General features: G+C 58.4%; 1 protein-coding gene across 3 annotated transcripts in view; it reads left to right on the top strand.

The window, feature by feature from the left end:
* The window catches only part of VWA5B1 (von Willebrand factor A domain containing 5B1), a 49832-nt gene extending 23444 nt beyond the window's left edge, over nt 1–26388 (top strand). For all 3 annotated transcript variants that reach the window (XM_008265773.3, XM_051856752.2, XM_051856754.2), the window contains 13 exons: nt 1958–2160; nt 2410–2524; nt 3752–3937; nt 6629–6815; nt 8266–8435; nt 11887–12088; nt 12515–12826; nt 13968–14105; nt 16632–16763; nt 18106–18180; nt 18676–18745; nt 19143–19260; nt 20608–26388. In XM_008265773.3, the coding sequence (XP_008263995.3) occupies nt 1958–2160; nt 2410–2524; nt 3752–3937; nt 6629–6815; nt 8266–8435; nt 11887–12088; nt 12515–12826; nt 13968–14105; nt 16632–16763; nt 18106–18180; nt 18676–18745; nt 19143–19260; nt 20608–21081 (2382 nt within the window). In that variant the 3' untranslated portion in view covers nt 21082–26388. The remainder of the gene's footprint in view (nt 1–1957; nt 2161–2409; nt 2525–3751; nt 3938–6628; nt 6816–8265; nt 8436–11886; nt 12089–12514; nt 12827–13967; nt 14106–16631; nt 16764–18105; nt 18181–18675; nt 18746–19142; nt 19261–20607) is intronic.
* Nucleotides 26389–26699: the final 311 nt, after the last annotated feature.

Raw genomic sequence — 26699 nt, 5'->3', positions numbered from 1 at the left:
GAAGAGAGAACATAGGGACACCTTTTCAACTAAAAACCACTCTATGAGTGTTTAAAATACATGTGTACTATCCCACGGTTTTTAAGTCTAGACAATCAAAAAGAATGTTTGGAATCTCTCGTGATTGCATCAGTCAGGCCATAAAGAAGAAAAGCCTGCGAGAGCAGGGTGCCCGCCCGCCCTTGCGGCCCTGGTTCTGTGCGTGGGCCTGTGTAGGTAGGACTAACCTGCGCTCCCTTCCACAACCTGCTTTCCTAACACCACAATCTATTATGAACCTATTTGCATGCTAGTGACTATTCATCTGTGACCTAATGTTAGTAGTCACCTAGTACGTCACTAGAGGTCAGGTTGATTTCACAAAACTCCACAGTTGGCATTTAAATTGTTGCCACTTTTTCTATTTAGTCATTTTTGTATCATAGATTTTGCTGACATCCTTAATTATTCCCTTCAGATGGATTCCTAGTCTTGCTGGCTCAGGATTTTAAGATTCTCTTGTTTTTTGGTTTTTGGTTTTTGGCTTTTTGTTGTTGTTGTTGTTGTTGTTGTTATTATTATTAAAAAGGCAGAGTTACAGAGGTAGAGGCAGAGAGAGAGAAAGAGAGGTCTTCCATCTTCTGGTTCACTTCCCACATGGCCACAACAGCCTGAGCTGGGCCGATCCGAAGCCAGGAGCCAGGAGTTTCTTCTGGGTCTCCCACGTGGGTGCAGGGACCCAAGGACTTGGGCCATCTTCTACTGCTTTCCCAGGCCATAGCAGAGAGCTGGATCAGGAGTGGAGCAGCCAGGACTCGAACCAGTGCCCATATGGGATGCCGGCACTGCAGGCGGTGGCTTTACCTGCTACACCACAGCACTGGCCCTAGATTCTTTTTTTCGTTGTAAGGCTTACTTATTTGAAAGGTAGTGACAGAGAGAGAGACAGATCTTCCCTCCACTGGTTCATTCCCCAAATGGCTGCAACAGCTCGGGCTGGGCCAAGTAGAAACCATGAGCCTAGAGCTCCATCTGGGTCTCCCACATAGGTGCAGGGGCCCAAGCACTTCTGCTGCCTTCCCAGGTGCATTAGCAGGGAGCTGGATCGGAAGTGGAGCAGTGCCATCCATCTGCTGCCAGGCATCTTCAGCGAGCTGAGTCCCCCAGAGTTGGTTCCGGGGCCACGGGAACCTGAGTCCCAGACTGGGGAAGTGCCTTCCTCCAAGTGTCACAGGGAGTCAGTGCCAAGTCAGGCTCAGGGCTCAAGTCTCACAGTTCCTGGCCTGGGGGTCTTCCCAACACATGACCCGCCTCCCGCTAGCAAACAGGGTCACCTCATTGGTGCTGAAGAATCGAGTGCTGCCTCTTGCAGGGCTGCTTATACTTGTTAAGAGGACTCCAGAGGGCCGGCGCCGCAGCTCACTAGGCTAATCCTCCACCTTGCGGCGCCGGCACACCGGGTTCTAGTCCTGGTCGGGGCGCCGGATTCTGTCCCGGTTGCCCCTCTTCCAGGCCAGCTCTCTGCTGTGGCCAGGGAGGCCAGTGGAGGATGGCCCAAGTGCTTGGGCCCTGCACCCGATGGGAGACCAGGATAAGTACCTGGCTCCTGCCATCAGATCAGCGCGATGCGCCTGCCGCGGTGGCCATTGGAGGGTGAACCAACGGCAAAGGAAGACCTTTCTCTCTCACTGTCCACTCTGCCTGTCAAAAAAAAAAAAAAAAGAGGACTCCAGAAAGGAAACAAGTCCATCAATGGCCCACAAACGGTGGCCTCTCGGGCATCATTGGCACAGGGTCCCACCGGGCAGAACTGCACCAAACAAGATGCCGCCTGTTCTTCCCGTGGGCAGGGCAGGGATGCAGGCAGGAGCGTGGGTCAGCTCCAGTGAGGCTGGGCTAAGATCCGGGGTGGCTCAGGGGCTCCATGCCACAGGTGACCCTGGGGACCGCATGCCCCCGCTGTGATCTTTTCCTGCAGGAAAGCCTGGCCCTGGCCTGTGATAACATCCAGAAAATGCGCGCTGACATGGGTGGCACCAACATCCTTTCCCCTCTCAAGTGGGTGGTGCGGCAGCCAGTGCACCCAGGCCACCCGCGGCTCCTCTTCTTGATCACTGACGGCGTCGTCAACAACACCGGGAAGGTTCTGGAGCTGATGCGTAACCACGCCTTCTCGACCAGGTCAGCCCAGGCTGGAGGCCGGGGGCCCGCTGCCTGCTCACCCACACCTTTGCACCCCAGGCCCAAAGAGCCCCCAGGAAGAGGCTCCCTGTCCCTGGGAGTGCAGGGCAAGAGCGCCCATGGATGGCCCATTGGCCTTCTCCCTCACGCTGCCCAAAGCTGAGGCCAGCTCCGAGCTGGTCTGCCAGACCAGGCTGTGTCCCCTTCCCCACCAGGAGACGAAAGCAGCCCTCTCTCCCCTCCCCCCAGGTGCTATAGCTTTGGCATTGGACCCAACGTCTGCCACAGGCTGGTGAAGGGGCTGGCGTGTGTGTCCAAGGGCAGTGCTGAGTTCCTGGTGGAGGGGGAGCGGCTGCAACCCAAGGTAGGCGGGAGGGCCTCCTGCTCTCTTCCTGTGCTGGGAACTACAGAGGCCCAGACGGGTCAAGTGGCTGCTCAGCGGTGGAGCTGGGACTTCACTCTGAATCTGAGCTCTCCACTACGCCTCACCGCACCCCGGTAACAGTCCCTGGGGCGGAGGCCACAGAGCAGGCAAACCTTTGGCACAGTCCCAGGACACCAGACACGCGTCTCCAGCCACCGATTACTGGCTCCATCCACCGGCTGGGCAGGGCCGAGGCTTCTCAGGGAGCTCCACCGTTAGGGAAATGGGATCATTTCTAGCCCATTCCTGGTGATGGCAAGTAGCGGCTCAGAAGACTGTAAAGGTCTCAGAGGAGCTTACAGTTTGCTCTCTGTTCTCCACCTGTTTAGCACAAACAATCCAACCTTAGCACAACCCAGGGTCCCCAGGAAGAGCAGCAGAGCTGAGGTTAAGAGTGGGGAGGTCCCCGGGGGCAGCGGTTGCAACAGTCGAAAGAGGAGGCAGCAGAAGGGGAGGCCCTGCAGGCCAGGACGCAGAGTCGGGGGCCCTGCAGTGAAGACCGCCTGTTAGGAAGTCTGCATTGGGCTGAAACAGCCGGGCACTAGCACCCCTTCTGAGCTCAGTCAGTGGCTGGGGGGCTTCCAGGAAGGGGTGTGGTCTGGGCTCCAAAGCTAAGGCATTGCAACAGGAAGCCACCACCAAGCTGCCTTCCTTGCAGCAAACGCGCCTGGTCCTGCTAAGCGGGAGGTGTGAGAGCGCGCGTCTGGAGCTGCCAGCTGTCCGAGCGATTTCCTGTAGTCTGCAGTCCCTCTGCGGAAATGGTCTAGGTGGTGCCAAACCGCAGCCGTCACTTGTTGAACGCCTACCGCGTGTTAGATGTTTCAGTATCCAATAGCATGGGTAATCCTCCAACGGTGCTCCCCGCTTTAACAGAAGGGGAAACAGAGGCTCAGAGCAACCAGTTAACTTTCTCAAGAAAACCACCCGTCCACGCGTGGACACAGCCTGGGGGCCCTGGGGAAGGGTAGAGAAGGTGACAGCAAAGATTGGCTCCAGCTCTGACGGTCTAGGAGTCTAGAAGCACAGAGGGGCTCCCACTGCCAGGCGAGCCGCCCACAGCTGCTGTGCCTGCACTCCCCCGCCCCCCAAGTTCCTTCCACGTGGTCTCCACACCTCCCAGCGTTGCTCACACTCCCCGCCCCTCCATGTTCTGATCCCGCCCCACAGATGATCAAATCCTTGAAGAAGGCCATGGCCCCCGTCTTGAGTGATGTGACTGTGGAGTGGGTCTTCCCCGAGACCACCGAGGTCCTGATCTCACCGGTCAGCACCAGCTCCCTCTTCCCTGGAGAGCGGCTCGTGGGCTACGGCATCGTGTGCGATGCTTCCTTGTACATCTCCAGTCCCAGATCTGTAAGTGTCCCGGAAACCCCGGGGGCCACTGGGGTTCAGGACCTTTTGCCTACAAACCTGAGCTGCAACCATACTTCATGGCATCCAAAAACTAATTGGAATTGGATTTGCGGTTGTGGGCGTAGCTGCTACTTAAGTGGATGCCCCGTCTCCAAGTGTGGTCCTCAACAGAGCCACTCAGGACCTTGAGCATGTGGAGCCCTAGCTGCAGCCCAGGTCCACTGGACAAGGGTCCCTGAAGGTCAGGGCAAGGGGTCAGCGTTGCAGGATCTCCCTTAGTTGATACTACACACCGTTCAGTTCAGGAACACTGCTCTTGGGCTTCTTTCCCTAAACACTCCGGTCAGCTACCATCTCCTTAGCTAAGCTTGTGTTCTTACGTATTTACATGGGTAATTGTCTTATATTTGGTGGCGGAAGTGGGATAAAGGCCATGAACTTTGCAAAGGGAGGTAGGACTCGTGCTAACATGTGGGCGGTGGCCTGAGAAGAGCTCCTTCCTCGTCTGTGGGTCTCTTCAATTCAGTCTCCTTCAGTGGATCTCTCAGCTTGTTTTCTTTTTTTTTTATTATTTTTTTGACAGGCAGAGTGGACAGTGAGAGAGAGAGACAGAGAGAAAGGTCTTCCTTTGCCGTTGGTTCACCCTCCAATGGCCGCCGCGGCCAGCACGCTGCGGCCGGCGCACCGCGCTGATCCGATGGCAGGAGCCAGGTGCTTTTCCTGGTCTCCCATGGGGTGCAGGGCCCAAGGACTTGGGCCATCCTCCACTGCACTCCCTGGCCATAGCAGAGAGCTGGCCTGGAAGAAGGGCAACCGGGACAGAATCCAGCGCCCCGACCGGGACTAGAACCCGGCGTGCCGGCGCCACAAGGTGGAGGATTAGCCTAGTGAGCCGCAGCGCCGGCCTTGTTTTCTTTTTAAAGAAGCGATCACACACCCAGTCTCCGCAAGGATTAGGCAGGTATGAAATGATGGATCTTGGTGTACAAATGCAAACGATGCCATGCTGGCTAGCAATGATCACTGAGCTTACAGTTGGAGAGGCAGTAAGGAGTAGTGAGGAGTGTGGCCAATTGGATAGCATACACCCTGTCTAAATTGGGCAGCCCTACTCACCTCTAACAGACTGTTGCCATGAGGGAAATTTGGGCCCAATGTTAAATATGTTTCCAATTTTCAAGAGAAATTAAAATTTGATGTGAAATGTCCAGAGTTTTGAATGTTACAGAATGTCTTAAGAACTGTGATCGAGTAATGGTTCACGTGTTACAGACAACAGGGAGTTCAAGTGCAGAAAGAAAGCGCTAAACAAAATGCTGGCCAAGCTTTGCACAGCCCAGCCCCTCCTTGGAGATCTGGAAGGCACCACCAGGTCACCAGCAGACACCAGAGGAGCCCACAGTCATCATTCTGCCCTAAGGCTGGCTCGGGTGCCCCTGCTGGTGGCAGGGGTGTTGGGTGAAGAGGGCCTTGCGATGGTGATGATGTAAGCGGGTGCCCCTGCTGGTGGCAGGGGTGTTGGGTGAAGAGGGCCTTGGGATGGTGGTGATGTAAGCGGGACTCGCCGCAGCCCTCCTGAGGGCAATCAAGAAACAGCGAAAACAGAAATACGAAACCTTTCAGCCTAGAAACCCCACTGCTAGGAATCCAGCCCATAGAGATAAAAGCATGGACCCGTGACCAAGAACTCATTGTAACGCTTGTTAGGTAGCAGACATAAATGGCCACAAAGCCTTCGACGATGGGGGCGGGAGTAGAATGCTGTGCAATTGAATGCTAGAAAAAGCGGTTACATACGCGAGTTCCAAAATGTTTTAAGTATACAATGTGAGATATTGATAAATGATAGCAGTTTGGTCCAGTTTTGATAAAACAAAAGAATGCCTCAAAGTCAATGTGTGTTCACACACACACACACACACACACACACTTGTATCATGGAGAACGCAATGAAAGTGATAGTTGACCCACTGTGTTCATTTTGAGGGCCTATTTGGAGGCAGGAATGGCATCTTTAACATTTTTGAAGAATAAAGTCAATGATGAAGAACGTAGGCCACAAAAAAATAAAAAATAGGCCATGGGGGCTGGCGCAGTGGCTCACTAGGCTAATCCTCTGCCTGCAGCCCCGGCATCCCAGGTTCTAGTCCCGGTCGGGGCCAGGTTCTGTCCCGGTTGCTCCTCTTCCAGGCCAGCTCTCTGCTGTGGCCCGGGAAGGCAGTGGAGGATGGCCCAAGTGCTTGGGCCCCTGCACCCGCATGGGAGACCAGGAAGAAGCACCTGGCTCCTGGCTTCAGATCGGCACAGCGCTGGCCGTGGTGGCCATTTGGGGGGTGAACCAATGGAAGGAAGACCTTTCTCTCTGTCTCTGTCTCTCACTCTCACTGTCTATAACTCTACCTGTTAAATAAATTTAAAAAAAAAGAAAGAAAGAAATCAAGGGCATGTGTGCCAGTCATTTTGAAAAAACAAAAAAAGAGCATAGGCCACATGAGTGAGACGGAGGATGATTCCAGCCACCACATCTTGAGCGGAAGTTTGCCCAACTTCCCGAAGCCAACCAACCCTTTCTACTCTGCTGGCTCTGCAGAGGTGGAACCCTCAGCACCCCTGCTCACACTCCTCGCGCCCTGTGGAAGTCCCTCCTGGCGTCTCGCCTCCATGCCAGCCCTCTCCTCTCTCCCTCTCTAGGACAGCAAGAGGCAGCGGTGCAGCCCCCTGCAGTCTCGGGAGTCCAGCAGCTCCGTGTTCTACCACTCTCAGGATGAGGGCCCCGGCCCGCACAGCGGGGACTGTGCTAAGAGCTCGGGGGCGCCCTTCAGCCCGGGGCAGGCTAGAGACGCCCGGCTGTTCAGCGGAGACTCCTCCACCAACTCAGGTGGGTTTGCTGTCGTTTAGTGAGTGCTCACAGAATACTAAGCACCTTGTTTCTTAAGTAATCTCAAGGCAGGTATTTGGCCTAGGGGCCGAGCCTCCCTCTGGGATGCCTGCATCCCATACAGGAGTACCTGTGGCCCTACGCCCGATCCCAGCTTCCTGCTGGTGCGCACCCTGGAGGCAGGGGTGATGGCTCAGGCAGATGGGCCCTGCCGCCCACAAGGGAGACCTGGATGGAGTTCCTGGCTCCTGGCTTCCACATGGTGAAGCCCCAGCCGTTGTGGGCATTTGGGGAATAAACCAGTTGATGGGAGCATTCTCTCTCTCTCTCTCTCTCTCTCTCTCTCTCATCCTCTCAGAAGAAAAAAAATAGAATTTCTAGAAATCTCAGTGAGTGGCTAGCAGCTCCAGAGCTGGGTACCCATTTTCCCGGTGCCATTACTAAGGGTACTACTGTCCCCATTTTACAGGTGAGCAAGCAGACTTGGGGAATTTAAGCCACTTGGCTAAGCTCATGGGACTTGAGAGAGGACAGATAAATAGTCCAGACCCACCTGATGCCAAAGCCCCTTTACACAGGGTTTGTCCCCGCTCGCAGCCCCATTGCCACTGGCCTGCTAAGGCCAGGCGCTGAGCACAGCGTGGGAAACAGTGTAACCCACAGGAGGCACCTGCCTCTCAGCAGCTGTCCATCCAGCGAGAGATCCCGTTGGCCTTGATTCTGATAGAAAGCAGGGTAAGGGCGCCCCAGGAAAGCTGAAGGACTGTGCGGACTCCAGGGAGAGGCAAACACCCCTGCTGGGGGGAAGCGACCCAGACGCCACAAGGGAATCGCTGCTTAGAGGCTGTCAGAGGTGGGCGGGCACTGGACGTAGCCGGTAAAGCCGCGTCTGTGCCGCTGGCGTCCCGTCTTGCTGCTGGTGTGGGAAGAGCAGCGGAAGATGCCAAGTGCACGGGCCCCTGCCACCCACGAGGGAGATCTAGGTGAAGCTCCTGGCTTCGGCCTGCCCAGCCCCAGACGTTGCAGCCATCTGGGGAGTGAAGCAGTGGATGAAGACCCCTCTCATTCTGTCTCTCTCTCTATGTAACTCTGACTTTCAAATTAAAGAAAGAAAGAAAGAAAGAAAGAAAGAAAGAAAGAAAGAAAGAAAGAAAGAAAGAAAGAAAGAAAGAAAGAAAGAAAGAAAGAGAGAGAGAGAGAGAAAGAAGAGAAAGGAGGCCCCTAGGCAGCGGGTGGGGGTGTGGCGCTTAGGAAGCACAAGGCATTGGCTGCTCGCCTCGTCAGTCTGGAACGCACAGGACCCTACAAAGGGGCAGAGGGCGAGTCGCTGGGAGCACAGATTAGGCTGAGACCAGGCAAGCTTTGGGGGCCAGAGAGCAAGATGGCCACACAGGCCCCCCTCTTTCCCCTGTCCTGCACCCTGATGGCTGCCCGTCACTGCCCCTGCCAGGCCCGGACTCCTCCCAGCGACGGAGGGCCTACAGCACCAATCAGATCACCAAGCACAAGGCCTGCCCCAGAGCCACCGCGGCCAGCGAGCCCACCATGCCAGCCAGGAGATACCCACTGCGGGAAGCCAAGCTGCGGGACCTCACCAGCCAGGGGCAGCCTGGTGTGCAGGTACCCAGGTGGGGCAGGCTGGGGAGGAGCGGAGGGATGGCGTGGGTGGGGGAGATTTGGGTCGTGTGCTGCAGCCACAAGGATAGGGCCTGTTGGCAGTGCAGTGACCGGCCGTCCTGACTGTGATGCCCGCCCGCCGATGGCATGACCTGTCACTGCATGGCCAACTGGCAAGGGCCTCTGCACCTCTCTTGTCTGATTTTATAGGGCCCCTGGGAGATGAGGGAGCCAGACACCCCTACTCTGTATAAATTAGGGACCAGAGAGGTAAAGCAGCTTATCCGGAGTCACACAGCCCCTTGGGGTCTGCACCCCAGGACCCACTGACTCCAAGGCCCTTGCCTGTCTCGCTCCATCATGCTGTGCCTCCCACAAATGCCAGGGCTGGTATATTCACCCAAGGCAGAGAACCTGAGAGCTGGAACCACAGCAGGCAGGGTCAGGCCCATCCTGCTCGTCCCAGGCTCTCTGGCCTCAGCACAGCCTCCGAGTTCATCTCGTTTGTCGGGGCTGTCCTGAGTGCTGTAGGGTGTCTGGCATTGTCCCTGGCCCCTGCCCACTCAAGACCTGCAGCAGCGCCACCCGCCACCATGACACCCACCCACCCCTGGGGGGCGTTACCGGCTTGAGCCATGTCCTAAACCAAGAGGGCTTCATGCATTTCCCTCACGTAGGTTTGTTACAGGGAGTCCACTGCGCCACCGGGCAGCCACCTGCTCTCCCCGAGAAGCCCCTTCCCACCCCCAGCCACCACCCATTCCCCCACCTCCAGCCCCCGCCCTTCACATCTGAGGGGCAGGAAGCTGCTCCGAGCTCCCCTGGGGTGGAGGAGGGCCTCAGGGTGAGGCCGAGTGTGAGCCTGCGAGCTCCCCACACCCCACCTGCCTCGGCTCCCCACACGCCACCTGCCCCAGCTCCCCACGTCCCACCTGCCCTGGCTCCCTGTGCCCCACCTGCCCCGGCTACACCACGGGGCACCAGCGAGTCAGCTGGCAGCTTTCCCTTCCGACCCTGGCGTTCCCGCGGAGCCAGCAGGAAGCAGGGGCCTCTGCTGGGCACGGTGGGGATGAGAATGCCTGGCACAGTGCCCGGGCCACAGCACGGGTCCCTTCGTGGCCGCTCCACTTGGTGAGCGCTCTGGGCAGTCGGCGGCTTCTCTCCTGAGTGCCTCTTCTCGGATTCTCTCTCTCTCTCTCTCTCTCTCTCTCTCTCTCTCTCTCTCTCTCTCACACACACACACACACACACACACACTCCCTACAGCCTCTGGCTGGGAGAAGGGCTGGGTCTTAGGCTTATCTGTTGCCAGCAAAACTTTAGCAGTTTCTCTGGCTCCCCATCAGTGTGGTGGTACCGGTGAACGGGGACGCTGGTCTCTGAGGGGGTCCCTGGGACCCAGCAACCTTGGTGGGTCCCCCTGAGGCTATTCTGAGAGTGACCAGACCCCCTGTCGCCCCCACCTTGTACCACTCCGGCTCCTCTGGCCCATGAAGGTAGCGTCCATTGAGTGGGGAGGCATGGTGCCCCCCGCAGGAAACACAAGGGGGCTCCAAACACAATCGTGGGAAACGCACCTCCCCTGTGGACTTGAAACCCACTCGTGCTTAATTGGGATCGGAAGTGGAGCAGCCGGGACCCAAACCGGCATCCATATGGAATGCCAGCGTCACAGGCAGTGGTTTAATCCTCTGTGCCACAACACCGGCCCCAAACTTACTTTTCAGTGTCTTTTTAATTCACTTGTTGATAGGTAAATTACTTTCTGGTGAGTTCTGTAAGCTGGGACACACGTGTAAAATCATGCAGTCTTTGCAAGTGAGATAAGAACAGTTGCAAGTTACCTTTGAAAAACTAGTTTTCTCCCGATGTCTTCCCCTGTCGGCGTGAAAGGCATGCCCCCCTTCCTGTGCAGTGTGGCGCGTGTTCCGCGGCGCGAGTATTTGGTACATGAGGAGACTTCAGAAAGTTCACGAAAATGTTGCTCTTTTCATTCCACTTTCCACAAACTTTTGGGTGGTTTTTTTTTTTTTTTTAGGAATTGCTAATTTATTTTGAAAAACACAGTGAGAGGAGGAGAGAGAGAGAGAGAGCAAGAGAGCTTTGCCATTCACTGGTTCACTCCCCAAATGGCTACGATGACCAAGGCTGGGATAGGCGAAAACCAGGAGCCAGGAACTCCATCTGGGTCTCCCACGTGGAGCACTTGGGCCATCTTCCTCTGCTTTCTCAGGAACATTGACAGGGAGCTGAATCGGAAGTGGAGCAGCCGGAACTTGAACTGGCGCCCATGTGGGATGCCAGCGCTGTAAACTGCAGTGTAGCCAGCTGAGCCACAGCACCAGTCCCTCGGAGAACAGTTTGCTGTCCCCGGCATAGCACTGCACAGACATCGTCAGCCTTGTGTGTTTCCCCAGGGCTGGTTTCTAAAAGTAGAAGGCTGGCTTACAGGGGCTTGTGCGCCTTCGTGTTTGCCAGAGAGGGCATTGTGTCATTTCTCTCCCACCAAGCATGCGGCTGTTCCCACTCCCGCCAAGAGTCCGTGAGACACCCTGCTGACCATACTGGCTGTCACGAAGTGTTTAGATAGCTGCCAATCAGCAAGGTAGGGGGAAATTGTAACTGGTTTTAATTCCCATCGCCCTCATTTGCCATGAAACTGAGGATTTTTATGGGTTTATTGCATACTCTTGCTGTAAAGTCCCCATAAATGCCTTTAACCTACTCTCCTGCTAAGTTCATTGTTGGCTCTCAGCGATCCGTGAGAGTATTCTCTTGACAACGACCTCTGTCGGCTGTGTTGCAAATGTATTTCCTAGTTTATCCCTTGCCTGTTGATGTTTGGACTGGCACCAGAGCAGATAGATTCAATCAATAAAACAGAACAGGAAGTCCACACAGAAACCCAAATGTGCATGGAAGCTTTGTCAGGCTGGAGGCGGGAAACTGCTTCATCAGAGTGACTCAGTGTGTTCAATAAACGCTTGACATTTGTCCCATTGGGAAAATCAAGGCAGGGCTGGCTCCGATCTCCTTACACTAACGCAATTTCATGTGAATCAAAGATCTAAATCCACAAACAAAAGATGAAATCACAGAAAACTATAATATTTTTTGAATGGTGAAGACCTTTGAGGGATGACAGATGGGGAGCCATACTGGAAAAGGTTGATAATTTTAACCACACGCAAAAAAAAAAAAAAAAAAAAAAAAAAAGCTTTAAATTTACGGCAAATAAATAAATCTGTGGTTTGAGAACTGTCCACGGTGTGTGGTTTCTTGGAGCTCAACCACGGCTTGGGATTATTCTTGCTGGGGTTTCTCTCGGGGAATGGAGACCAGGCCATGGGTTGCTGGGCACTAGAGGTGGAGGGGCAGTGACCCCAGGGGCTGGGGGCTGGAGGGAAGGAGCGTCCATCACCAGGGCCTCTGCCTCCCCCTCTCGCACTTCCAGCCCTCGCTGAACAGCGGCCAGGACCGGAGCCAGGTCCCCAAGCTGCACGGCCCAGGGGCCCGCAGGCCCTCTCTGATGCCCCAAGGTTGCCAGCCCTTCCTGCCCTCCAGCCAGGAAGCCCAGGCCTGGAGCCCGGTCAGAGGGCTGGATCCAGACTCCAGCCAGAAGCCCGCCTCGGACTCCCGCAGGCCTGGGGAGCTGGGTGAGCACCTGCTGGGCCCAAGGCCAGACTGGGGACACAGAAGGATCCTTGCTGTGGCCCGACCTCAGAAGACAAGTGCAAGGGTTGGGGGGTGGGGGGGCTCAGGCTGTGCCTGTGCCCTGCAGGGTCTCCCTGAGGATCCCCCCTTCCCCTCTCACCTGCCCTGCACTGCACAGCCTGTGAAGCTGCGGCTCCACTCTCCTCCGACTGCCCCACCCCACCCTCTCTGGCCCCCCAAGGTACAGGCTTCCTGGGAGGTGGACCTGGCTGCAGCTGTCCTAGGAAAGGAGGTGCCTGTGCCCTTGGAAGGGGCAGGGCTCCCTGCTCTGGGGTGGATGCGCACCCGCAGGAGGGACATCCGCACCCCTCCCCCAGGCGGCCACCTGTGCCCCAGCTCAGCGCTCCCTCTTGTCTCTCGGCCCGCAGAGCCGTCCCATCACCCCTCCTCCTCCGAGACGGAGACGTCCTCCAACTGGGAGCCCCCGGCCGAGTCCGAGGAGCCGGCCCGGCCCGGCAGGCCCGCCACCCCGCGCCCGGTGCTGGGCAAGGCCCTGGTTAAGGGCCTGCGCGACAGCCAGCGCCTGCAGTGGGAGGTGAGCTTCGAACTGGAGGCCCCCGGCCCGGCGCGAGGCGCGGGGCGCGACGCCGACCTGTGGAGCGAGACCTTCCACCACCTGGCGGCCCGCGCCATCATCCGCGACTTTGAGCAGCTGGCGGAGCGCGAGGGCGAGATCGAGGGTGAGCAGCCGCGACAGCCCCGGCCTGGCCCGGGACCCGCCTCCACCCACCCACCTGGGCCTGCTGACCCCGCCCCTCCCCCACCTGGGCCTGCAGACCCCGCCCCTCCTCGCTGCCCCGCCCACTCCCCATTTTGCTGGGTGCGGGAGTTCCTTCCTCCCCCACCCAGCCGTCAGTTCCTCCCCTGCTCCATTCCCTCCATCTCCCCACCACCCCGCCATGGCCCAAAGCTGCAGCTGCACCGCCCCTCGCGGCGCACAGCACAGCCCAGCCCAGCCCAGCCCAGAACTCAGTACCCTGCCTCCTCCCACCCAACCTGGCGCTCTATCCTCTCTGCTCCCGTTAATGTATTTATTTGAAAGGCACAGAAAGAGGGAGGCAGCTGGTTCACTCCCCAAATGGCATATTGGGTGGGATCGGCGATCCCCACCCCCCGGGGTTAGGGCCCCTGGGAGGTCCTGAGGCCCAGCACGCATCAGGCCCCTGCCACACTGACATGTAAAATGCAGACAATCTCGGGGTGACTTTTTTTTTAATATTTATTTATTTATTTGAAAGAGTTACAGAGAGAGAGGAGAGGCAGAGAGAGAAAGTCTTCCATCTGATAGTTCACTCCCCAGATGGCCGCAATGGCCAGAGCTGTGCTGATCTGACGCCAGGAGCCAGGAGCTTCTTCCGGGTCTCCCACGTGGGTACAGAGGCTCAAGGACTTGGGCCATCTTCCACTGCTTTCCCAGGCCATAGCAGAGAGCTGGATCGAAAGAGGAGCAGCCGGGACTAGAACAGGCGCCCATATGGGATGCCAGCACTTCAGGCCAGGGCGTTAACCTGCTGTGCCACAGCGCCAGCCCCAAGGGTGACTGTTCTTTTAAACACTACCGTTATTTAAGGGACATAGCTGCTTGGTATCCTGTGACGATGTTGTATTTTTTAACTGATGTGGCTATCTCCTGTATTTTGTGAAATGCCCATGTGAGATGCCCGGTGGGGGGGGGGGGTTGTTCTTCCATGTGTTTACTTAGCAAGTTGGCAGCCAAGGCTGGGGACCCCAAATGAGGTCCGGCTTTCGCCTCCAGAGCTCCTGTGTCCCGTAGGACCTCCTGAGCCCCAGCAGTGACCCCCGCTTCTCCCCCACCTCCAGGCTCCACCCGCCGCTACCAGGTGAATGCCGTGCACACCAGCAAGGCCTGCAACGTCATCAGCAAATACACAGCCTTCGTGCCCGTGGACGTGAGCCGGAGCCGGTACCTGCCCACAGTGGTGGACTACCCCAACTCCGGTAAGGCGTGCTGGCAGCTGCGGCGCTCCTGCGGGCCTCGAACCTTCATGACCTAGAGGGAGGAGGAGGACTGTGATATAAAAAAAAATTACAGACCTGCAGGGTGGGGTACAAGAAGCAGAAAGGCCCTCCGCAGGTGGCTGCCTCCCCCGAGGTGGGCACACGGGGGGACCCCACCCCCCTGCTCTGTGGGACACTGTGGAGCCGTGGCTCCCCCTTTGCCCACCAAATGAAAGTGACTACCATGTTTTCCCCAACTGGAACAGTGGCATGTGCTCATGGTAAAAGATTCCAAAACATAGCGATAGACAACAATAAATAGAATAAAATCAAATATGCAATAAATAACAGTGTCTGGAACAGTAGTTGTCCAGGAATGAGTACCGGTTACCTCCTGGGTGTGACCGTCTCTCCAGAGTTCTCTCTATGGATAGCCACGTGTAGAGAAATCAAATTTGACGTGCAGTGAGTCCTACCAGTGTGCGCCGTGTTTCACAGAACAAGAGTCTCTCCACTAAGGGGATCTGTGCCATCGTGTTCACTGCATTACAGTGGCTCACAGGACAGTGGTCCAGAGCGGTTGTATATTTTCTATAAATGATCTGACCTGGAAACAGCTCCGCTGAGTCCGTGCCGCTCTTACTCCCATTGTACAGACGGGAACTGGAGGCAGAAGTGAGTTCAGTAGCTTACCTGAGGCTCCGCCACGGTGATGGGTGGAGCCAGGGGCCTGGGGCAACTCTGTTTTCTCTCCCACTCTCCCCACTGCCTCCTAAGATTTAGCACAACCTAAGTAATCTAATGAGATCCTCCATCTGCCCTCCATTTGGCTATTATAAATTACACTGCAAAGACCGTCTGTGTGTGCCTGTGTCCTGTGGGTTAAGGACTGTGGTACCAAGGGTGTGCCCAGGTTGAACTCTGAACTTGGCGTGGACATGACCAAGTTGCTCCCCACCCCTCAAGGCCACTCCAACACTGAGCGCTGTTTCTCTTTCTAGACTCTGCAGGTCTGACAGGCGGGAATGAACCTCTCTTGGCGCACTTCCTCAGTTGGCTTTCGCGAGCCTGGTTCCTCCTGTTAATGAGCTGTCTGTACTTTTTGTCTTCTAAAAAGTATAGCTTCAGGGCCTTTGCGGTTTCTTTTCCGGTTGTTTGGTTCTTGCTAGCAGAGCTCCAGAAAGAACTGTGTTTGGGAACAAGATGTGCCTTTCCTCCTTCCTCCGGCTCTCTTATCGGTGGTCCCAAGGTGCCAAGCCTCCCAGCCTGCCCCTTCCTTGCTGTCATTCCGAGCTGCCAGCCAGGCCGGGCTGGGGGTGCCGCTGACCGCCCTCCTCCTCCTTGCTGCCCTGTCTCTCCCCTCCATGTCTGACCACCCTGCCAGCCTCTGTAGCCACAGCCTGGGAAGTCAAGAATGCAGTCCGTGGCTTAGCCCCAGGGTGTTCAAGAACTGGAACCCGAGGCACCGTCCTGTGAACAGCCATCCGGCACAGAAATAGGACCAGCAAAGCGGGAGATGCATTTAGGAGCCTCCGGGTTAGATAAAGCAGGATTTCTCAGTGTGGTAACACACAGCGAGTGGCCCCAGGCATGGACTACGGGTTGCAGCTTCTCCAAAACTTGATCCCAATAGAACCCTCACATTTTAAGGAAGATCTTATAGGAACTCTAGTGCTCTTGACAGTGAGGTTCCCTAAAGCAGACTTGAGGATGAAGGAGCTTCAGCTCTCATCCGTCCACCCTCTGCCGGTCGTGGCCTTGTCCTCAGAGGCCTCCCCTGTGGGAGAGGACCTGGGACATGGGCTCTTTATTATTAATAATAATAATAATCTATTTTCTCTATTGTAAGGCAGAGAGAGAAAGGGAAAGGTAGAGGCAGACACACAGAGGTCTTCCATTCACTGGTTCACTCCCCAGATGCCCACAGCCAGGGCCAGGCCAGGCCAGGCCAGGCGGAAGCCAGGAGCCCAGAACTCAATCCAGGTCTCCCCCCGGGGTGGCAGGGACCCAGCGGCCTGAGCTGTCGCCTGCTGCCTCCTAGGGAGTGCATTAGCAGGAAGCTGGAGTCAGAAGCAAAGCTGGGACTTGAACCCAGACACGCCCATATGGGACGTGGGTGTCCCGAGCAGCTTCCTAACCACTCCTGCACCAAACCTGACGCCTGCCGGATACAGGTTTCTGAGACGGCAGAGAGAAAGAGAAGGGAGCGCGTCTGAGAAACCCGAATGACAAAACCCTGCTGCTTCCTGACAGTGTCAGCCTGGCAAGGTGGGGATTGCCCCATTTCTCAGATAAGGAAACCGAGGTCCCAAATGGCCAACATCCCATCCAGCTAGTAAGAGACGGGGCTGGGCTTCAAACCCAGGTCCCTCTGAGTCCACAGCTCAGGGTCTGAGCTGCCTAATTCCTTTGTGCCTCTGGATAATGAAAAGCTTGAAGCCAGAAGCCATCCTGCCAGCTTTGGAAGGAGGCCAAGACCTGGCCCAGCGGTCCCCGGCTGAGCCCCTCTCCCCGTCCCCCACAAAGGTGCCGGCCTGCGGATGCTCAGCTCGCGGCTCCTGACTCGACAGTGGAAGGGCGCCTCCACAGGCTTGGGATGGTCGCAGACGGCGCCCAGGGAGGACTCGGCAGCAGGAGACGGCAAATTCCAGGCCCCAGGTAAGAGCCGCTTCCTTCCGGTGCGTTCAGAAGCGTGGGCCCCTGAAGCTGCTGCGCCCTCACAGCCAGCTCCCCAAAGGCCTGGCCGTGCGTCTGTGCTCCGGGCGCACGGGCAGGGCCTGAGCAAGGCTGGGCTGCTCAGGCCCTCCGAGGCCAAGGTGAGTGGAGGGTTCAGCAGGCCCAGGGAATAGCCCGCTCTGCCCCCCGGCTCTGCCACAGCTCCCCTGCAAGGTCTGCTGGCCGGGTAGCCGGTCCCCCAGGTGTGCTGACAAACAAGGGGCAGAGTGAGGTGCGCGGAGGCTGGCCCCTCGGCCTGCGACCCACCACCTGTTTCTATCAGGTTTCCCAGTCGCCTCCCCGTAGTCCTCACCTGATGCCACGGTGCCACAGCTCTGCTCCTGGGAGAATCATGATTTGACCTTGGCACGATGGACAGGATGGGTTAACCCACTGTGTCCCACAGGGGTCGGTGTCTTTCTGTCTCTCTAGACAGCCTGACTACCGCACTAGTCCCAGCCTTTTTTTTTTTTTTTTTTTTTGACAGGAAGAGTGGATAATGAGAGAGAGAGACAGAGAAAGGTCTTCCTTTTTGCTGTTGGTTCACCCTCCAATGGCCGCCGCGGCAGGCGCATCGCGCTGATCCAAAGCCAGGAGCCAGGTGCTTCTCCTGGTCTCTCAGGGGGTGCAGGGCCCAAGCACTTGGGCCATCCTCCACTGCACTCCTGGCCACAGCAGAGAGCTGGACTGGAAGAGGGGCAACCGGGACAGAATCCGGCACCCCGACCGGGACTAGAACCCAGTGTGCCGGCGCTGCAAGGCGGAGGATTAGCCTAGTGAGCCGCGGCGCCGGCCCCCAGCCCTTTTCTGTAGGGCCCTGTTGGGTGCTGTGAGGGTCTCCTGCCTTGTGCTTGCATGGGAAGGACCCCAGGGGTCGCACCTGGCCACCAGCCCAGACACCCAGACCCTGAGGTCCAGAGACCCTCTGTCAAGTCAGGGCCATGTTCTGATGCCCCCTGAAGAGCTGGTGTGAACCCCTCTTCAGTGGGGCCCTGCCCTGGAGACACCCTCTTTTCCTCCCACCCCTGGTCGGAGCTCAGGGCCTTGGTGAGCACTCAGCCAGGCACTGAACACTGTCCGTGCTTCATCTCATTTAGTCCTGACATCAGCACTGTGCGACGGGCACCGCTATCCCCAGTGAGCAATGGAAACTTACAAGGAAAGAGGCCCCACAGCTGGTCCGTGGGGGGGGCGTGGAAGATGGAGCCCCGCCCAGCCACCCAGGAGGGGGCTGCGAGGGAGGAGGAAGGGCCGGGTCAGACCTCACTGGCTTCCTCCTCCATAGGCAGGGAGGAGAGCCCCGCAGCGCCCTTCAGAGAGCTCCTGGCCCCCAGCCGCGAGAAGCACGCCACTGCCGAAGGTGAGCAGGCGGCTGGCACCTTTCCCTTTCCGGATTCAGAATATGATGGGGGGGGCAGGCCTTTGTGGGTCCCTCGACACAGCCTGTGCCAGGGAGTAGGGCTGTCCCCAGCTTAAAGAGGAAGGGGCAAAGTGCCTGGCCAAGGGAGCTGGGCCTGGGCCACGCCTCCAGATTCCCAGGGAGGGGCCAGTGCGTGCCCTCCCCCCTCCCCCAGCCTAGAGTCCCCCAGCACGTGGGGGTTGACGTGCAGCTGTCAGAGTCCCCACAAGTAACCTTCCAAAGGTGCTGGCATGCACCTGCCTGGGAAACTTGTAGTCAGTGTCTTACATGCTCCGCCCCTCCCCCCACCAACCCAAACCCAGATGGCCCAGCAGCCTAGTGGTTAGCTCACGTTCCTAGAGACCCGGGCACATCGGCAAGCCTGTTTCCCCTGCCGGGCAGAGACGTTAGGCAAGTCCTCCTCGGGCCTCAGCTCTGCCTCCTGTGGCTCCGCAGGTCCCGCGCACAGCCTGGCCCCTGACACCCTCTCTGCCATGAAGGCCTCCGACTCAATTTTTGGATCCAGGTGAGTTGGTTTCCAGCGAGGGGGGGCCTGGCTGACACCATCGCCCTGGGGTTGTCCCCTCCTGCTGGGGCCACCACCACCTTCCAGGCCTCATTTCACACCTCCGTGGTCTCCTTCTAGAAGCAGATGCCCCTGGAAGGGTGCACACGACTCTGACCCAATACCAAAGGGGGTCACAGAAAGACCCCCAGCCTGCCCGGGCCTGGCTGCTGTCGCTCACACAGCCCCCCGGGGCCAGATGCTCCCCCACCCCTGCCCAGCCTCCCTTCCCCCAGCTGTCAAATGAGCAGGTTGGAGGAAGCCGTGGGTTGGATCTCTCCTGGCCCTGACTTTCAGAAGCATCTGGGTGGGCGCTGGGGGCAGGGGTGACCAGAGATGCCCGACTCCACCCACACAGGCTGAACCTCAACAAGTCCAGGCTGCTGACCCGGGCGGCCAAGGGCTTCCTGAGCAAGCCGCTGACCAAGGCTCCAGAGTCGGCCTCAGGGAGCCAGAGCTTCGACTACATCCCCCTGGTGAGTGCCCCTCCTGGCCCACTGGCAGCAGGGCCGCCCTGTGAGCCCCCACCACACACACACACACACACACACACACACACCGACACCGACAGGGAGGAAGGCCTCGATGCCCTGAGTTCTGGAACTTACAGAGCTTCCGCCCCAGTAGCCGGCAGGGCAGAAGGGGCCTGGGATGGCTAGAAGTCATTGCCAACACCACAGACGTCCTGTGCAACCTGCTGCATTTGCCTAAAAAATTCCCAGGGAATGTCGTTTTCTACGCCCCACCATCCTCTGTGTGTGCCCGTGTGTGCATGTGTGTGTGTGCACGCATGCTTCTCAGTGTATAAGAATCAGCCTAGCAGTGTCCTTCACAAGGGATACCCACGGTGGGGAGCAGAGGCGAGCGACCCAGGACCTGTGGACAGAGAAGCAGGGGAGATGGGCCCAGCCACCTCGGGACTTGTGGATCAGAGGGCACTCAGAGAAAGGACACCTTTGCGCGGCCTTGCACGCCCACGTGCATAGTCGTGTGGGCTTCCAAGTGCACACACTGCAGAGCTCAATACGGGCATTCACTCCGTGCTAGAGGCGCGACGTGACCCGGACAAACGTGGTCCAGGCGCTCATCGTGCTAAGCGTCTAGAAGAACCCGTACACGGGGCCAGGCAGTTCCACCCCTGGGGAGCGCTGGGGTGGGCTAAGTCTGGTTTGGTGGGGAGAGTGCAGGGGTGCGGGAGCACCCTAGCCAGGTCTGAGGTGGGGTGGGGCTGCAGCGGGACTTCCTGAGGGACAGAGTGGGTGGGGGTGCTGGCCAGGGGCCTGGAGAGATGGAGCAAGTGGACTGGGCAGCTGGAGTGAGGAGATTGAGAGGTGAAAGGCAAGGGCAGACCAGGGCTGCATTTGTGCTAAGGGAATCTGGAAGCCAATGAACAGACCCCAAAAAGTGCGTGATCTCCACCTCACACAGCACACACAGAGGGTCCGGGGTGCAGGGCGGAGAGACTGGGTGAGAGGGGAGAAGAGGCGGGGACACCATGAGGAGGCACGGGGTGGACAGCAGAGCTGTCTCTCACCGACTCGGGAGCCGATCGGTGCGGATAGGGGAAGCGGACCGGACAGCCCTGTGGCCAGGCGGGGCCCCTGCCCAGCACGAGAGGAGGTTTGGGGGTGACGGTGTGGAGTGGAGCTTGGGGAGCGAACAGCTGAAGCAGTTGCGGGACAGAGGAGTGGGGTGCAGCCTGGGCCCAGCAGGCGGGGTGAGCGGAGGTGAGTGCGCGGGCGGTGTGGACGCAGACTCTGGCCCAGCCAGGGGCTCCAGGAGCCGCCCGGTGTGAGGCCCACTGAGGGCTCCTCCGCACACAGGTGACTCTGCAGCTGGCCTCCGGAGCCTTCCTGCTCAACCAAGCCTTCTGCGAGGCCATCCAGATCCCCATGGAGAAGCTCAAGTGGGCCTCACCCTTCACCTGCCACCGCGTGTCGTTCACGGTCCGCCAGCCCGCCGCCCCGCCGCAGCACCCCACCTGCAGCGGCGTCCCCCTGGAGCCCCTGGCAGAGGGCAGGCCGGCCTTGGAGTCCAGGGAGGTGGCTGAGCACACAGGGAAGCTGTGGGCCACCGTGGTGGGGCTGGCCTGGCTGGAGCACAGCTCCGCCTCCTTTTTCATCGAGTGGGAGCTGGTGGCGGCCAAAGCCGACTCGTGGCTGGAGCAGCAGGAGGTGCCCGAGGGCCGCTCGCGGGGCACCCTCAGGGCCGCCGCCCGCCAGCTCTTCGTGCTCCTGCGGCACTGGGACGAGAACCTGGAGTTCAATCTGCTCTGCTACAACCCCAGCTCCGTGTAGTGGGGGAGGGGCCCTGGGGCAGGCGATGTGAGGGCTGGGTCCCGCTTCGGACTGGCCCCGGGGAGATTTACGACACTGTAGCCAGTGTAGGGAGTGCTAGGGAGAGCCCTGGACTGGCATTGGGAGGTCGGGGGTCAGTGCCAACTTTGCTACCACCCAGCCCTGCAACTCTAGGCCAGTCCCTGCCCCCTGTCTGGGCCTCAGTGTCCCCGTCTATAAAACAAGAAAGGAGGTGAGTGTGTTGGACTAGCTCTCTCTGCTCAGACCTTCGGCCCCTCCTGGGGCCTCCGGCTACCGCAGGTTGGTGAGAGGAAATACAGAGAAGTCCCCGCTTTCTCTGGAGGAAGACCGTGGGTGCACAGAGCAGGATCAGGGATGCCCCTTCCAACCACAGGGTGCACGGGCGAACCCAGCCCCTCCAAGACACCAGAGGGCAGGCCGGCTCCTGGCACGGGAGGCCACCTCTGCCTGCACTACTGTAGCTGGGCTCTTAGCTCCGTGGTGTCGGCCTTGGCACCCGCAAGCCCCACTTCCAGGCTGATTAGAGAACCATCCATCCAGACACTTTGCTAAGGACGCCCCCGGAGGCCTTTCTGGCTACCCAGCAAGCTCCCCTAGCACATCTTAGTGTCGGCTTGCACATCCACTGTGGCTTCCTGTCTAAGAAGAAGTGGGGGTGGGCAGGACCCAGGGAGAGACCCTGAGAGGCTAAGTATTCGAGGCCAAGTCCGAGAGAAATAGGCAGGCTCGCAGCAGTCCATGGAGAGACCAGCGGCGCCTGAAATGACCCACGCGTTGTCAGGAATCAGTGAGGCCAACTCTATTCACCCAGACTGGGGGCCTAGAGAGGCACCTCCGTGGGCGCTGCATCCTGGGATAGTGGGGGCCTCCCCAGCCACACCACGACGTCAGGGAGAGAGGCTGCCTGAGCCACAGAGAGCCGTGCGTGGCTGCGGTGTTTCTACAGGTGGCAGCTTGGGCACGGAGCACGGTTTGCTTGGTGAGAAGCAGCAGCCTCCCTCTCTCTGGCCCACCCGGTGACACCCATATGGGGACTGATGTGCCCTCAGCCTCAGTTTCCCTCCCAGCTGGGGCCACACTGGCCAACCAGGAGGTGGGTCTGGACCTCATCAAGGAACCCCATCAGGGTGGCACCCCAGGCTGAAGCTGTGCCCCCTTTCTCCTGGGCCTCTTCTCATCAAATGTCCCTCCCAGGAATGCCCCGTGGCCCTGGCACAGAGCCCCATTCCACTTCCCTCTTCAGGGAGACCCTGCGGGTCTCTGCTCATCAAACCAGCCCACACAGGGCCCTGGTGGGCTCGGGCACAAGTGCCAGCCTCTGGAAGACCCACGGAAGGTCCAGTGTCCAGCAGGGGCTGGAGGAAGGGAGGAGCCCAGAGGATGTCCACTGGGGGTGAAGGGAGAGGCACCTGCTCCCCATGTGCCCCACCACGCTCTGCGCTCCTGCTGTGCTGCAGAACCTCCCAGGTGGGCTCTGCACCAGCGGCCGCCGTGGAAGACTTAGGATGAAGTCCCACGGCGCCTCGGCTCAGCTCACTGGCTCCACTCCAGACCTGTTCCCAGCGAGGAGCGCAGCCAGGCGGGGCCTGACCCCTGTGGCCGTCACAAGCCCAGCCAGTCTGGGCTGTGGCTCAAAGCCAGTGCCCCTCAGGGGATGAGGACCAGGGCTTTAGGTTTCTTGCTTGAAGTGTCAAGGAGGTGTGACGAGAGCTGTCATCTCCCTGCACACCCCTCCCCCAACAAAACCCCCTTCTGTAGCTCTGCAGCCTGCAGCCCCAGCTTCAAGATGAGGCTAGGGGGGATCTGGGGGCGGGGGGCATCCACTTCCTGGTCCACCACCCACGGCAAGCTCAGCAGCCTGAGCCCTGGTATGAGTTTGAGAAGCGGCTTCCCCCCACCGGCTGTCCAGGAGCTGGGCTCGCTTCTGCTCTGACAGCCCCAGACTCTCTGCTCCAGAGATGATGCCCTCTTAGTGAACATGAATTTGCTCCAGTTTTGTGCGTGACCTTGAACAAGTCATGGAAGCCCCCTGGCTTCCCCTCTAACATGAGCAGGTTGGATGGGGCTGTGTGGCCCTACCCCCACCCCACAAGCCTGATTCTGGGTCTCCAGGCTTTGGTGTGGACAATAACCAGGGCTCGAGGCAGCCCAGCCCCTGTCCAGTGGGGAACCACAGGTGCCCGCAAGGAATAACGGGAAACCCCAGCAACACCCCTCAGCTCCTGCCCCTGTAGTGGTCACTGGAGCTCTGCTCATGTTTTTCTTAAAGATTCATTTTATTTATTTGAAAGACAGAGTGACAGAGAAGGGAAGAAAGAGAGAAGGAGAGAGAAAGAGAGAGAGAGAGAGGTCTTTGGTTCACTCCCCATGGCCACAATGGCTGGGGCTGGCCCAGACTGAACCCAAGAGCCTGGAACTCCATCCAGGTTTCCCATATGGGTGGGTGGCAGGGGTCTAAGTACTTGGGCCACCCTCTGCTGCTTTCCCCGGCACATTAGTAGGGAGCTGAATAGAAAGTGGAGCAATCGTTCTCGGCCTTTTGGCTGAGATGCTGAGATCAAGTGTGGAAGTGGAGCCGCCGGGACTCGAACTGCTGCTCTAGTATGGGATGCTGGCATTGCAAACAGCAGCTCGCCCTGCTGGGCCACAACACCGGCCACAAGCTCTGCTCACATTTTGATGCACAAGTAAACTGCTGACCTCTGCAGCCCCTGAGCTCCCAGCCCGGGACACCAGAAGGTGCAGAGGAACGAATTCTCCGTGGTCTCAAACAGCCCCAAGGACTCTACAGGGCGCTCAGACAGAAGATGCCTTCGAAAGACCCTCAGGGGCACCGCGATGACTCACAGCCCCGGGATGCTGCGCCCAGGAGCGCCAGGCAGAGGGTCCCAGGCTCAGGCTCTGCAGCAAAGAACCTTAGGTGACGTATGCGTGTGCTGAAGCTGAAGTCACCTCCGTGAGGTTCTCAAGTTGGTGAAACCTGCCGCCGGCTCTCTATAGTGGAAGAATCGGGTTTAATGCGTTAGGCAGCCCCTGCGTCTAGGTCAAGCAAAGGGGCATGGTCTGTCCTGCCTCCACGCTGCCTGCAGCTGGACAAACACTGAGCCAAGTGGGGCCGCCCCGGTGCTGGTCCCCACCCCACCGCCAGCCACCATGCTGTGTGACTTTGGGAAAGTCGCTTGCTTTCTCGGAGGCCCTGTTTGTTCATCTTTTGTAGTTTGAAGGGGTCACTTCCAACCTTGTCCTGCATGCTAGCAGTGAGTGAGCCTATTCTGTGGGAAAATACGTTGGGGCCACGGCAGGAAGAGAAGCCTCTGTAGGTGCAGATGTTAACGGGTTCACGTGCAGTCTCCCACGGGGGTGACGCAGGGCTGAATCTCCCTTAGGGTTCTCTGAGCACTGGCATTCACAGATCATTTATGGAGTGCCTACTGTGTGCCAGGGAAGGTGGCGGGGGGGTGGGTACAGCAAGCTTAGCAGGTGCTGTCCCTGTCATTTTGGGGGCTTGGCAGGATGCATGTGAAGTCTGTCCCGGGAAGCGGTTTCCCACTCGGGGTGTTGCAGGTGACTGAGTCACACGCCCAGCCCCTGGGTCCTGCCCTGTCTGCACCTGCCTTCGACCTGCGCCGTCTGGGTCCCCTTTGTGCTACCAGCGTCTCCTTGAGCTGTCCAGACAGCCGACCCTGGTACTGCAGGGACAGGAGCCCCTGTTGTGAGCCTCCCTGTCTGGGGGTGGGTGGTGCCCTGAGGGTCCACCTCCTGAGGCCCATCAGCTGACAGCACCGGCTCCAGATTCTGGGAGAACTGGGCCCCATCCTTGGCAGCCTCAGCTGCCGGCCTGCACCTGTGTTCCCCCAGCCGGTCCTCTCCCTGTGGGCAAGCCGATAGCACCCACTGTCCCGCTGACCCGAGACAACACTTGCTGTGCCTGACACCTGCTGTGACCACGTCCAAGCCCAGCTCCTGGTAGGTTTACACTTGCTCTCCAGATGTTTGAAGGAGCAAAGAGTCCTCCTCCTCCCGTCTAGCTGGCTCCCCTGTCAGTCAAGTTTTCTGGAAGTTTCCTCTAATCCTGCCCTGCCCCCTGTTGTCTTCTCCCCTTAGTGGAGGACCAAGTCCCCTCCTCTCTCCGAGACTTTATTCTACTTCTCTCTTCCTTGGCAGGGCCTCCCAATAAGGGGACATGAAAATGGGGTCTTCCTCCATCTCTGTGCACCTGCCCCCACCAGTGATGGGCTGCCCTCTTTTCTGCTGTGACCAGAACCCATGCGGCACCTGGCACCTGCTGGTCAGGGGTCCCAAGGGTACCTCTCACTAGCTGTTCATTGTAACATCACCGAGCACCCCCAGACCCAGAAGCATTCTGCATCCTTAGTGCCCTGGGGAGCGAGGGGGAGGGTGCTACCCCAAGAATGGGGCACCCAGAAGATCTCGTTTCAGCCCCCACCAGCCCAGCAGAGGGTAGAGAAGTCAACAACAACAACAAAATGCAGGTGCGTTCTCCGGCTGTGACACAGCGTGCTCCTCACCACCAGTGCCCAGATAACCAGGGCAGGGGCACAGTGGCATTTGCCAGCTGGAAGTCAGATCTGCAGAGCTCTGGCCCCAGGTCCAGGGCTTGGCAGCAGCATCTGGCCAGGCCTACAGCCCCCTAGGACGGGCTCCCTGACCCTCGTGTCCACCCTTGTCCCCAGCCCCTCAACAGCACTGCCTCCCTGGGGTCCCTGACAAAGTGGGATTTCTCCTGTTCATGCTGCAGAGCCCGTTGGCTCAGGGCCAGCTGTCTTGAGCTCCCAGCTGCTTCCAAAGCAAAGCGCCTTGTCTCCATGCTGCTGACTCTGGCGACACTCGCGGCGGCTCTGGCTCAAGTGGCATGGCCGGTGCTTGTCCCCATCAGAGCCTCAAGTGCCTACAACATGCCGCCCTGTCCCTTTGGCTGCCACCTGTCACGTCCCCGGCGTGCCTGTGACACTCCCTCCTTCCTGGCATATGCATCGCCCTCTTGCTCGGCAGCCTTGATGCTGGTATTGTAGAACCCCAGATGCCCGCTGTCTAACGTGCAGCTACGCTTAGTAAATCCTGTGCTGGGGCTGTGTGCGTGTGCGTGTGCGTGTGCGTGTGCATGCGTGTTCTCAAGGGAATGGATTCCTTGTACCTGGTAGCTACCGCGTCCTCTTCCAGGCTTTGGGCTCATAGACAAGCTGTTGGATCGATGTGGACAAGATGACAAAATTATCCTTGTGTCTTCTCTTTGGTTTCAAAGCCAATAAATACTTGGCCTTCGGAGATCTGCTTACCTTGCTTGGTGTCACTTGTGTCCTGGTGTGGGTCCCCCAGCAAGGGGACCAACTGTCCCAGTTTGCCCAGATTGGAGGGAGGGTGCCCAGAAACGGGACCTTTGGTTTTAAGACTGAGACAGTCTGATCAAGCTCACCACATTTCCCCCAACAGCAGAGGCTGAGATAAGGATTCGGTGCACATGGTTAACTTGGGGTGACCCCAGTCCAGAGCATGGGAGTGGGAGAGGGACACAGTGGGCACCGACAAAGGGAATGTCACCAAGCAGGTCACCCCCCACTACTGGCATCTCGGGGACC

The sequence above is a fragment of the Oryctolagus cuniculus genome, chromosome 7 (genome assembly GCF_964237555.1).
Source record: "Oryctolagus cuniculus chromosome 7, mOryCun1.1, whole genome shotgun sequence".
In the NCBI taxonomy this organism is placed as follows: Eukaryota; Metazoa; Chordata; class Mammalia; order Lagomorpha; family Leporidae; genus Oryctolagus; species Oryctolagus cuniculus.
The sequence above is the reverse complement of the archived record's forward strand: the minus strand, read 5'-3'. Positions and strand labels throughout refer to the sequence as shown.